This window comes from Carlito syrichta, unplaced genomic scaffold (genome assembly GCF_000164805.1).
Source record: "Carlito syrichta isolate Samal-C Ts95f unplaced genomic scaffold, Tarsius_syrichta-2.0.1 Scaffold301859, whole genome shotgun sequence".
NCBI lineage: Eukaryota > Metazoa > Chordata > Mammalia > Primates > Tarsiidae > Carlito > Carlito syrichta.
The window spans coordinates 379,520-391,983 of NW_007245955.1; the positions used below are offsets into that span (position 1 = coordinate 379,520).

A 12,464-nucleotide genomic window follows, 5' to 3' on the forward strand; every position below is an offset into this window, starting at 1 on the left:
CAGGTTGAGGCTGCAGTGGCCAGGAGTGGCCACTGCACTCCAGACTAGGCGACAGAGTGAGACTCCAACTAAAAAAAAAGAATAAATACCTGACATGTACCCATAGTTCAGTTTTGTTCCTTAAGTACTAATATCCTCTCATCTTCTTCAGAGTGTCCAGCTGTAAATGCTAATGTCTCCATACCACTGATGTTCAGAGGGGAAGAAGTGGTTGAATTCCCACAGGAAGAGTTACCTGTTAAACTATCTCAGGTGCCAAATCCTCCAGAGAGTGTGAATCTGGCCAACAATTTTCCAGCACATATTTATGAGCCAGCTGTGTTGTTAACACCACCCAGGCAGAAGAGCAGCTCAGAATTCTCTCCTCTACAGGATGGTAAGCAAGCTTCTTCTAAAGTTACATGGAAGTTGCTTTTTATGCTTCATTTATGTAATATATTGCATTCACTGTTACCTGAAAAACAGAATTGAAAGACATTGTGTCCCGCGCTTTGGGAGGCTGAGGTGAGTGGATTGCCTGAGCCTGCGGGTTCGAGATCTGCCTGGGCAACTTGGCGAGACCTCATCTCTACAATAAAAAAATCAAAAAAATCAGCTGGGCATGGTAGTGCATGCCTGTAATTCCGGCTACTCGGAAAGCTGAGGCGGAAGGATCACCGGAGTCCAGTGGGTTGAGGCTGCAGTGGCCGGCAGAGTGAGACTCCAACTCAAAAAAAAAAAAAGAAAGAAAGACCTTGTATATTGCCCATAGCCTTTAAGCTGAAGGAGGAATTTTTAGAATAGTTTATGTGTGTTACTCCTATGGTGAAGTGTACTATTGAATTAATTTTATTATATATCTGCTCCATTAAACATTGTAAATATTAAACTCACATCAAAGGATCAAGGTCCTTAGCACTAAGATGCAGAGTAAGGGGAATCTCCTTCGTCCCTGTGGTCCAAGAGCATATAAAAAAGTGAGAAACAGAGAATAATGAAAGTTAGGCCAAGGGAAGATGAGAACTATGACTTTTAATCAAAAGTTTTCAGCTCATGCCTGTAATCCCAGCACTTTGGGAGGCTAAGGAGGGAAGGCCCATTGAGCCCAGGAGTTCGAGACCAGCCTAGACAACACAGCAAGACCTTGTCTTTACTAAAAATAAGAAGTATATATATTAGCCACACGTGGTGCCATGTGCCTGTAGTCCCAGCTACTCAGGAGGTTGAGGCAGAAGGATTGCCTGAACCTAGCCTATTAAGGCTGCAGTGAGTCTGATCGTGCCACTGTACTCTAGTCTTGATGGCAGAGTGAGACCCCAACTCAAAAAAAAAAAGTATTTAGGTCAGTCAGTTGAGGGAATTTTATAATAAAAGTTGATGGACAATTAAAAATAGCTTTAGAGTTCTCAACCTGGGGTTCATGAATGGTCTTCAGAAGTTCCATGGACTGCTTCATTGTTGGAAAAATAAATGTTATTTGTTCACATGTGCATTTTTTTTCTGGAGCTGTCTATCACTTTTATTTCATTTTCAAAGAGTTCTTCAGTCAAAAAAAGTTAAGAATCACTACCTTAGACTCTCCTTTAAAGTTTTTTTAAAATTTTATTTTAAAAATAAATTTAGAGGGAGTGGGTAGAGAATGGGTGAGAAGTGGCATTTGTAGAAGGTTCCTGGACACGTGTGGGGGTTCTTGCTCTATGAGGCAACAGGTAGGTAAAATAGGGGCTCCCCGAAAAACAAATGTTGATCTCCTGGGGAGCCTGGAAATATCTGGGGCAGGGGAACTTGTAGAAAAGTCTAGCAACCAGCCGGGCTCGGTGGCTCAGCCTGTAATCCCGTGCCTTTGGGAGGCTGAGGTGAGTGGATTGCCTAAGCCCGCGGGTTCGAGACCCGCCTCATCTCTACAATGAATCAAAAAATCAGCCGGGTGTGGTAGCGCATACCTGTAATTCCAGCTACTCGGAAGGCTGAGGCGGAAGGATCGCCAGAGCCCAGCAGGTCAAGTCTGTGGTGGCTGGGAGCGGCCACTGCGACTGAGTGAGACTCCAACTCAAAAAAAAAGAAAAATCTAGCGGCCAATCATGGAAATCCTTAAAAGCATGGCCATTGCAGGTTTGCAATAGCAAATACGACTACTTCTATATTCTCATGTACGGGATTTAAAAAAATTGAAAAAGCAAAGCATGGTGAAATTAAAACGTACACATTATAATACTGAGTAATTTATCACAGAAACAAAAAATTAAGTACCACCACATGTTCTTGCTCATAAGTGGACCCTGAAAAATTATAATACTATAAGAAAGGGATTGGCAGTAGTGGGAAACTGCCAGGGGAGGAGGGTTCGATTAGCAGTTGAGGGAAACTGTCAGGGGAGGGGGAGACACAAAGAAAAAAAAATTTATTTTAAAAATAAATTTTAAATTAAAAATAATGAATTAATTTTATTTTAAAAATAAATGTGGGGTACAATTCAGGGTTAGGTATACAAATGTTCATCATGCAGGTACCCTTGTTGATGAGGTATGTCCCTCCCTCCCCTGACAGTTTCCCTCAACTGCCAATCTCACCCCCTCTCCCCTGGCAGTTTCCCAGTACTGCCAATCCCAATCCCTTTTTATGGTATTATGATACTTGTTCAAGGTCCGCTTATGAGTGAGAACATATGGTACTCTGTTCTTTGTTTCTGTGATAGATCACTGAGTATGATAGACGCTCATTCCATCCAAGTTGCTGCAAAGTTCATAATTTTGTTTTTCTTTGTGACTGCATAATATTCCATTGTGTATATGTATCACATTTTTTTTAATCCAGTCCAACTTTGGTTCCATGTTTTTGCTATTGTGAATAAAGCTGCAACAAACATGTGTGCAGATACCTTTTTGGTAGAATGACTTGAGTTCCTCTGGGTATATTCCCAGTAGGGAGATTGCTGGGTCATATGGAAGGTCAATTTCTAGTTTTTTCAGAAATTGCCATACTGTTTTCCAAAGTGGTTGCGCTAGTTTGCATTCCCACCAGCAGTGTAGAAGCGTTCCTTTTTCTCCGCATCCTTCCAGCATCTGTTGTTGCTTGTTTTATTGACAGCTGTTCTTACTGGGGTTAGGTGGTATCTCAATGTGGTTTTGATATGCGTTTCTCTGATGATGCGTGAGGCTGAACACTTTTTCATGTGTCTGTATAACTTCTTTTGAGAAGTGTCTGTTCATGTCTTTTGCCCACTTCCCCCCCGCTGGCCCCAGCCCCTTTTGCCCACTTTTTAATGGGGCTGTTTGTTTTCTTCCTTTCAGCGTGTTTGAGTTCCTTGTAGATCCTAGATGTTAGGTCTTTGTCAGATATGTTAAAAGTTTTTTGAAAAATATTCATCCCTGATTTGCCTGAATTTTCATTTCTTTCTTTTTTTTTTTTTTTTTGAGTTGAAGTCTCACTCTTTCACCCAGACTGGAGTGCAGTGGCACACTCCCGGCCACCGCAACCTGGACCTAATGGGCTCCGGTGATCCTTCCACCTCAGCCTTCCAAGTAGCCGAAACTACTACACTCACATGCTACCATGTCCGGCTCATTTTTGATTTATTGTGGAGAGGAGGTCTCGTCAAGTTGCCCAGTGGGTCTCAAACCCGCGGGCACAGGCAATCCACTCGCCTCGGCCTCCCAGGGTGCTAGGATTACAGGGAGAGCCACTGAGCCCGGCTGAATTTTCGTTTCTATAAAAAAAGATTTTTATGACCGGGTGCGGTGGCTCAACCCTGTAATCCCAGCACTTTGGGAGGGTGAGGAGAGAGAATTGCCTGAGTCCAGGGGTTCAAGACCAGCCTGGGCAACTTGGTGAGACTTTGCCTCTACACTAAATAAAAAAATTAGCTAGGCATGGTGGCGCATGCCTGTAATTCCAGATAATTGGAAGACTGAGGCGGAAGGATCACCTAAGCCCCACAGGTCGAGACTGCGGTGGCCACGAGCATGTTACTGCACTCCAGTGTGGGTGAATGAGTGAGAATTCAACTCAAAAAAAAAAGATTTTTATTTTTATTTCTATATCTATGTTGGAGTCTCATTTTGTCACCCAGGCTAGAGTGCAATGACACACTCACGGCTACTGCACTCGACCAGCTGGGCTCAGGCAATCTTTCACCTTCAGCCTTCCAAGTAGCTGGAACTACAGGCATGCGCTGCCACATCCGGCTAATTTTTAAATTTATTGTAGAGACAAGGACTCACCATGCTGCCTAAGATGGTCTCGAATTCCTGAGCTTAGATAATCCTCTTACCTCAGACTCCCAGGGTGCTGGGATTACAGGCATGAGCCACCGTTAACCAGCTTAAAAAAACAAGATGTTTAATACTCTTATATTGGGGGACAGAAAAATAACTTTTATACAAAGTTATGCAAATTTTGTCAGATTTTTTGCAGTTTGATGTATGTTTCTAATAGAGGACATGAAAAAGCCATAAGGGTTAAAGAAAATGACAAAATTTTGCCATTAAACATTTTATTTTGGTATTTATAATGCAAACGCAGCATCTCTTAGCTCAGCGTGGTGCAGTGACGATAGTTCCAGGCTGAGAGTCAGAAGTGCTGCTGTTGTGGCTCATCCATCATTGCCTACCCATGAGGCATGAGGCTCAGATGCTTACCTTTTCTGGGCCTCCGTTTTCCTATCTCTAAGATGAGAGGATTTTTCTTTGCCTTTAATGTACTTTCCAGCTCTACAATTCTGTTGTTTTGATGTTTCCTTTTCAGCAAGTTGGAGAATGTCATTAACTCTGGCCAGATTAAGGATATATGGTTTCAGTTCTGATTTCTATTCATGTTAAATTTTTATTCCTTAAAGGAGTTAGTTGTTCAAATGTTTGCGTGTTGTTAATAGACTTGTCTAATGCTCTCTTCTTAGATATTGTACATTATTTTTTATGGGTAAAATAGCCTGAAGTTTTTTTAAAGAAGCAATTACAATAAATGTTTCTACTCTAATCACAAATATACTAAATGATCACTAAAGCAAGTTTGTCAGGGACTCCTTTACACATTTTTTGGTATCGAGTTCTGCATTGAAAACAAAATCTGCATATTTCTTTTACAATGTGAAGAGAGCTGCATTTGAGTATGTAGTCTGAATTATGTTTTCTTAGTTTTCCAGTATTGTGTTTGGAATTCTCACATATAAAGACTTGTTTAATTAAACCGAACTTGCAGATGAAGATGGGAGATACTTAGGACCCTTCATCAGCATTTAATTTTCCTTCGGAATATTTTTGTCCAATAGAGTTTTCTGTGATGATGAAAATATTCTATATCTGCTCTATTGAATTTGGTAGCCTCTGGCCTCATAGGGCTGCTGAATATCTGCTGTGACTAGTATGACTGAGTAACTGAGTTTTACGTTGTATTTAATTTTAATGAATTTAAATTTGAATAGCCATCTATGGCTAGAGCCAGCCATATTGGACAGTATCATTCTAGAATTTCCCACCAAAAATATTTTCCTCTTGCTATTAATTTATTTCTACTTTTCTTTGCAGCCATGCTTCTTGAAAGAATAGTATGTGCATATATGTATGCTTATATGTGCGGTTTTCATTTTCTTATCTCCCATTTATTTTTTTATGTTAAAGTGTTAATTCCATATGGTTAAAAAAATATTGTCAACCTAAGTAACAGACAAATAGGATCTCTTAAAAAAATGTCGTTCATTAGGGATTGAACATTGCAGTGGAAATATGGTGGATATATTCAGGGAGGTAAAGGATGACAAGGGTTTTTAAAGGAAAAATGAGGAGGGTTATCTAAGTTGTTCTGAGACAATTATCCTTTGCTACAAGGATTAATACTAAGGGTGGCATCAGTCCAATATTGGACATGGTGTTTCTAGGCAGATGTACTCACTGAAGTAGAAAGACTGTACTTGATTGTCAGGGGTGGCATTGCTGGTATGTTCCCTGCTGAAAATAATTTAGGCATTTAGAACGTAAATCCATTTACTGAAATACTTCTCTATGTGATGGGCTGGTAAGATGATAATAGTGCCAATCTATGGGGAAAAAAATAACTTATTACTTAAAAATTCTTATCTACAGTATTGAGGAGGACTGTTCAAACTCGTCCTGCTCCACGAATTCCTCCTACTGTGGAAATAATTGAGAAGGAACAAAATTGGGAAAAGAAGACATTACCCATTGATGCAGACATTCAGAATTCAAGTGAAGAGAGTCGTCTCTTCACTCAGAGGTGGAGAGTCTCTCACATGGGAGAAGATATGGAGAACAAAACTCAGGCTTCTTTCACTAACCTCTCACAGCCCCTCTGTAATTCCCATTCCAACATGCAGCAATTGAGAAACCCTGGGTTCTCAGAAGAGCCCCTGGTACTGGGAGATGGGCAACAACTTAGAACAAATGAGGCGTTACTACAAAGAAAGGACATTATGGCACGGATTGCTGAGTTGACACTGCAGAATTCCACTATCAAGGCACATCTGAATAACATTATTGGGCCTGGGGGAGAGCAAGGAGATGGAGTCCTGGAGTCGAACAAACAGGAATGTGCCAGCGACATGACTGCTGTGAGTACCAGTTAAAGATTAACTAGGGACTTGTAAGAATTTAAGTAGGAGTGAAGCTTGAGCATCTTGAGAGACTTCTTTTCAGAAGTGATCCTAGTTAGCTTTGAGGATGCTACTAGATGGCTTATACTTTGGCATGTCCTCATTACAAATAGGTATGTTATATATCAATCTGTATTGCACATACAATGAAAGAAGACAACATAAAAGAAAAAATATGTTAGTGAGGAAAGTAGAACAAAGGTAAAATGTGTAGGAAAGGCAAGATTAAGCTAGGAATGACATCTTAAGTGTAAAATGTAGAATTAATATGACTTGAATGTTTGGCATATAGCTACATTTTAAGGAAAAGTATTTTTACTCTTAAAGTGGCTCATAAAAGAGCATTGACTCTCAACTCATGAGTAGTTCACTCTTTGGGACACAGAATGCATTTCCATTTCCCTATAGAAATGATATTTTAAAAGATTATTAGAGTCAGACTTTATTGTGCATATGAATCTGGGGATCTTGCTAAAACATGGTTTCTGATTGAGCAGGTCTGGGGCAGGAACTGTGCATTTCTAATTAGTTCCCAATGATGCCAGTGCTACTGGTCTGAGGCTCATGCTTTGAGTAGCAAAGGTCTGCATATTATAGTGCAGGAGGTCTATAAGTTAAATAACTTTGTTGGATAATCTGGTAACTTAAAACCTTTATTTTTAAGGAATGCTAAGTTCCAAAGGGGAAGTGTTTATAACATATCTCCACATGCTGGTCCCAATGATGGAAGACACTTCTTTTTATCCCTTCTTGAGTCAAGGCGGCTCCTGGCAAGCTTCTAATAAGGGAGAGTATAGTGTTTTAGCAGTGGGAAGGAGCTAAGCAGCTTCACCATGGATCAGGGGCTCCTGAGTGGCACATCCATAAGGGTTTTGACAATAGTGGATTGAGGGTTTTGCTGAGAAAGGTTATGGGGAGGTGGGAGTAAGGGTCATCTCTGTCAACACTGGCTCATGGGGATTTAGGAGTGTATGGGTATTGAATCATAGAAGCACTCGTGAGAAGGGACTGGCAGAAGAGGAGCCAGAAAGGAATATTACTAACAGGCAGCAGCCATTGGTATGGGTATAGGTAAGTAAGTATGAATTGCCCCAGTTTTGAGTCATTGGGAGTTCTTCAATTCATACTGCTTTGGTTATTTTTTTCATTTTTTTACTAATAGGCATAAGCTAAAAATTAGTGATTTCTATTAGGGGTTCTCCCCCAAAGGGACATAATTAACTAAATGAAATAATTAGGAATGACATATTTCGTTTGTGAATTTTCAAATTAAGCTTATGTTATATTCTTTGGGTAGCTATTTTTTACTCTGTCTCTCATATTTCTTTCCAGTTACCAGCTATTTTTATATCAGCATCTTAGACCAAAATTGACCTAGGGAGGCTGGCCCTTGGTTAGAAGGAATGGCCAAGTTCCCAGAATCTTTGCCAGATAATAACTTATGATGCATGTTTGAGGATTTTAATTATTGAAGCATCTGTTTCAAACATAGCAGATCCTCTTTTGTAATTTGTTGAAGTCCAGAGCTGTCATGAACAGGTGTGTTGTATTTAGAGACCATTTCACTAGACTAATCTCTTTGCGTGTGTGATCTTTTTGTGCAGCTCAGCAGATACTGAGAGATACAGGAAAGCTTTGTCTGACAGATTTTATACTCAGACAGAGGAACTGGAGAACTTATGTGACACAAGTAGGAGAAGGATTAGCATCTTTTTACTTTAGCCATAATTTTTCAGTGAAATGATTTGTAAATTCTATTGTTTGTCCACCATTCACATTTGTATAGAGCAAGGGCTATGAATACTGACTTGCTGGCAGTTAGTAGAAAAGTAAAAATTGTGTGGAGTCTTTTTCAATATTGAATCTGTGTCTCTTTTTTCCCCCGAAGACTTTTCCAGTAGCACACTCTCTAGCACCAAGTAGTATGGAGGAACGGATTGCAGAATTGAATCGACAGAGTATGGAGGCTCGTGGAAAACTACTGCAGTTGATAGAGCAGCAGAAACTTGTTGGTTTGAATCTTTCTCCTCCACCAGTGTCACCTGTTCTGTCACCTCTCAGAGCATGGACTGGTTGGTCACAAATTAATGATTTAAAAACTAGAAGTATGAAGGGTTTTACTTTTTTGATTTTGCAAGTTCACATTGAGCCAAAAGAAATCTCAGAGCATATATTTTGGTGTCTTCAGTTTTGCACAGAAAAAAAAAAACAGGCCTAAGTCACAGAATAAGTAACAGAAATAGCAATAGAAGCTAGAACCCCTGATTCTTTCTATCCCATGATGCCATAGTGAATCTTTGGTGTCTGAGTTCCTAAGTTACCCCACATCTGGAGTCTATCTATTACATTCCTGGATTGATGGATGGATGTACGAGTGCATGGTTTGATTACATCAAACTGGCTTATTTTTCTCTCTGGCCAATTTCTTCCCCAAGAGGGAAGGAGGAAGGTAGAGAAAGTTGTATTTTGGGACAATTCCTTAATTTCTTTTAGTTTCACTTTCCCCAACTGTGACACAGAGAGATCAAGACTTACTTGTAGAAGTTTGCTTTGGACCAGTGAGATTATTATGCTGATCCCAGCATATAGTAGTAATTCAGTAATTTCCCTTTTTTTCCTTCTTTATAGTATATGAAATATAAACATCTGAATGATAACTTAAAATTTCATCAGCAACAAATTACAAGTTATTATTCTGTTAAAACGATTAAAACATTTTCATTCGTTAATAAAATTTTCTACTGTTAAATTTAGAAATGTGAAAAGTGAGAGGTAATTCTAAATAATAAAACAGTGATAGTAACTGAAAAATTAATTGACATAGTATTCAAGATCTTGATGAAGTGTATTTCAAGTTACTTTGTAGCCAGAAATTGAATTATTAAGACCCTCAAGGGACAGAGCTACATGAGGAGTATAGAGAGATTGATTTTTGGCTCAGTAAAAGGGAAGACTTTAATAGGAATAGAAAAAGCTCTCTGTATCAGTAAGTGATGTGTTCCCTGAGGTGTTCAAGCATTGGGTGTTTGAGAGGGACTTGTGTGTCCTACTGCTGGTTGAAGTACATTACTTGTAAGGTATCTTCCAGTAAGAGTATTCCTTTTAGAAATTATTTCCTTTTTGAAATTACAGACCCAGAAAGCAGACCCTTTTGCAAATTACTGGAAAATAAAGCGTATTGCATTTCCCTGCGGCCCTTTCTCTGCTTATTCTAGGCTTCCTCAAATGACAGCTTTGTATTGTTCTTCATAGTCACAAAGTCTAGAGGCAACTTCTGATTAGAATAAATATATACTCAGTTATATATGAACATCTACTATGTGCCTGCCATGTATAGATTTGAATACTCCAGCATTCAAGTTGGGGAACAGGCAACAAACAAATAAATATTTGGGATACTGTCAGTTAGTGCTAAGTGCAGTGAAGAAAAATAAAGCAGATCAGTCTTAGGAATAATTTTGTGATTAAATATGATATCTTCTGTTTCAGTAGTTCTGCAAGGTTAAAAAAAATCTTTTATCTCTGTTACATCATTTAGTCCTCAACACACCCTGAGAGTAGACAGGGTCAGCATACTTAGTCGATAAATAAATAAACTGAGCCACACAGAGGTGAAATGATTTATCTGAAGTTCCAAAGCAAATTGTGGATTTGCAACTGTGTTCTTCCCCTTTCAGTGGTTGTATCTCTAGGTACTATTTTTATGAGTACAATTGTTGGTTACAGGAACCTCTGTGGGCTATAATGATAAAAATAAAAATCAACTACATGCCTTGAAAAACTTATTTTGTTTTCTAGAATAACTAAGGAATATTTTGTTACATTAAATAGGATCTTATATATTTTAAAGCCTGGAACTCACTGGTTTTTAAGCAGTGATTCACAGGAGCTTCTGTGAAACTGCCTAGGATGAACATAAAGTCTTTAATTAATAAATACAATATGTTGGTCAATTACCTACTTCTAAAATATGGAAAATATATGTAATTATATTTGCCATTGGCCATATGGAGTCTTCAGCCAACTTGCTTCTTCTATCTTAATATCTTCAGTAACAGTCACAATGTAATTGATTTAAAAGATTTAAAGTTTTACTGAATGACTTCAGACATTTTTATTTCCTTTTTTTTCCCATTTCTTGGAGGAAAACTTTAGATAAGCTATTTTCTCAATGATCTCAAGTTCTTTAGGGCTAGCTCTTAATTTCTGTTTTTCACTTCTAGATCTGGCATGATACTACTTGACTGAGATTCAAGGCCTTCTATAAACTGGCATGCTACTGAAATGACACCAATAACTAAAGTTCCTTGTCTCACAGTTCATTTTTTAAAAAATCTTTCAAGTGTATCTGTGGGCTATAATGATAAAAATGTGAAAAAAAACCCAAATTTAAATGTGTAATTTGTAGTATCATATAAATCGAGTGAAATTTTATTATTATTTCATTGAAGGATAATGAAACTAATACTTATTTTTATATTTTAGAAGGAGGAAAGAGGACAATTGAAGTATCTATTCCAGGAGCTGAAGACCCAGAAAGCTCAAAATGCAGTACTGTCTCTCCTGTCAGTGGAACGAATACAAGAAGGTAGGGTTACACTGTGAATAGTTACTTAAAAAAGCAAAAAAAACCAAGGATGTGCTATGTATTTCATTGTCTTTGTGAAAAAAGGAAGTGCACAATATCTGATTTAGATTCAGACAGACTCATGTAAAGAAAATAAAATAGCCGGAGAGGAGAATTTTGAGGGGGAAGAAGAGTGAGGAATAAACTTTAACCAAGTAGAAGAGCATAGGTTGGCCAGGCATAATGGCTCATGTCTATAATCTCAGCACTTTGAAAAGCCAAGGGGGGAGGGTTGCTTGAGGCAGGAGTTCAAAACTAACCTGGGCAACATAGCAAGACCCTGTAAAAAAAAAAAAAAAATCTACCCAGGTCTGATGGCAAGCACCTGTAGTTCTAACTACCTGCAGGCTGAAGCAAGATCACTTGAGCTCAGGAGTTTGAGGCTGCAGTGAACTGTGATTATACTATTGAACTCCAGCCTGAGCAACAGAGTGAGACCCTGTTTCTAAGAAAAGAAAAGCATGGGTTGGCTATTGAAAATAAAAATGGGATAACACATATGTAGAGTATTTATGGTTACAAATTAGGAGACGATACATGACAAGGTGGGTCAATTGACCAGTATATATTTTCTTCCTTTATAATAAATGAAACTGAAGCTCATCGCGGTGATTGGGTGATTTGCCTAGATGGGTCACATGGGCGATGAATAGTGACACTAAGGCCCTTCTGTCTCCATTCTTCAGTTTAACTACCTTACTGCCCGCTCCAGGTCCTGTGTTACCCTTCTACTACCTTGACCACCTTCTCCCCCTGCACATCCATTTTTCCCTTTATTGGTGAAAACTTATCTGTAGGATAAGTTTTGAATGTATAAATGGTGGACACATACCATAATACATTTGTCAAAACCCATAGAATGTTTAACACAAAGAGTGAACCCTCATGTAAGCTATGGACTTCAGTTAATTATGATAGATCAATATTAGACCATCAATTGTAACAGATTTGCCACACTAATGCAAGGTCAATAATATAGGGAACTATGTGCATGCTGGATGTGGGAGTTAGGGGATATATGAGAACTCTTGTACTTTCCACTCATTTTTCTGTAAACCTAAAACTGCTCTAAAAAATAAATTTTTTTTTTTTATTAATCAATATTTTTTATTAGGGTTTTATGGGGTACAGTTAAGGGTTAGGTGTACAGTTACGTTTCATTCAGGCACCCTGTTGATAAGAGGTGTTTTCCCATCCCCAGACAGATATTTGCTACTGTTAATCCCATCCCCCTCCCCCCCATAGTTTCCCAGT

At 38.7% G+C, this 12,464-nt stretch overlaps 1 protein-coding gene across 1 annotated transcript in view; it reads left to right on the plus strand.

Moving 5' to 3' along the window:
- Nucleotides 1-12,464, plus strand: part of SPICE1 (spindle and centriole associated protein 1) — a 67,192-nt gene that overhangs the window by 50,363 nt on the left and 4,365 nt on the right. The window contains exons 13-16 of the mRNA XM_008055470.2: nt 152-376; nt 6,057-6,541; nt 8,472-8,655; nt 11,069-11,171. Of these exons, the coding sequence (XP_008053661.1) occupies nt 152-376; nt 6,057-6,541; nt 8,472-8,655; nt 11,069-11,171 (997 nt within the window). The remainder of the gene's footprint in view (nt 1-151; nt 377-6,056; nt 6,542-8,471; nt 8,656-11,068; nt 11,172-12,464) is intronic.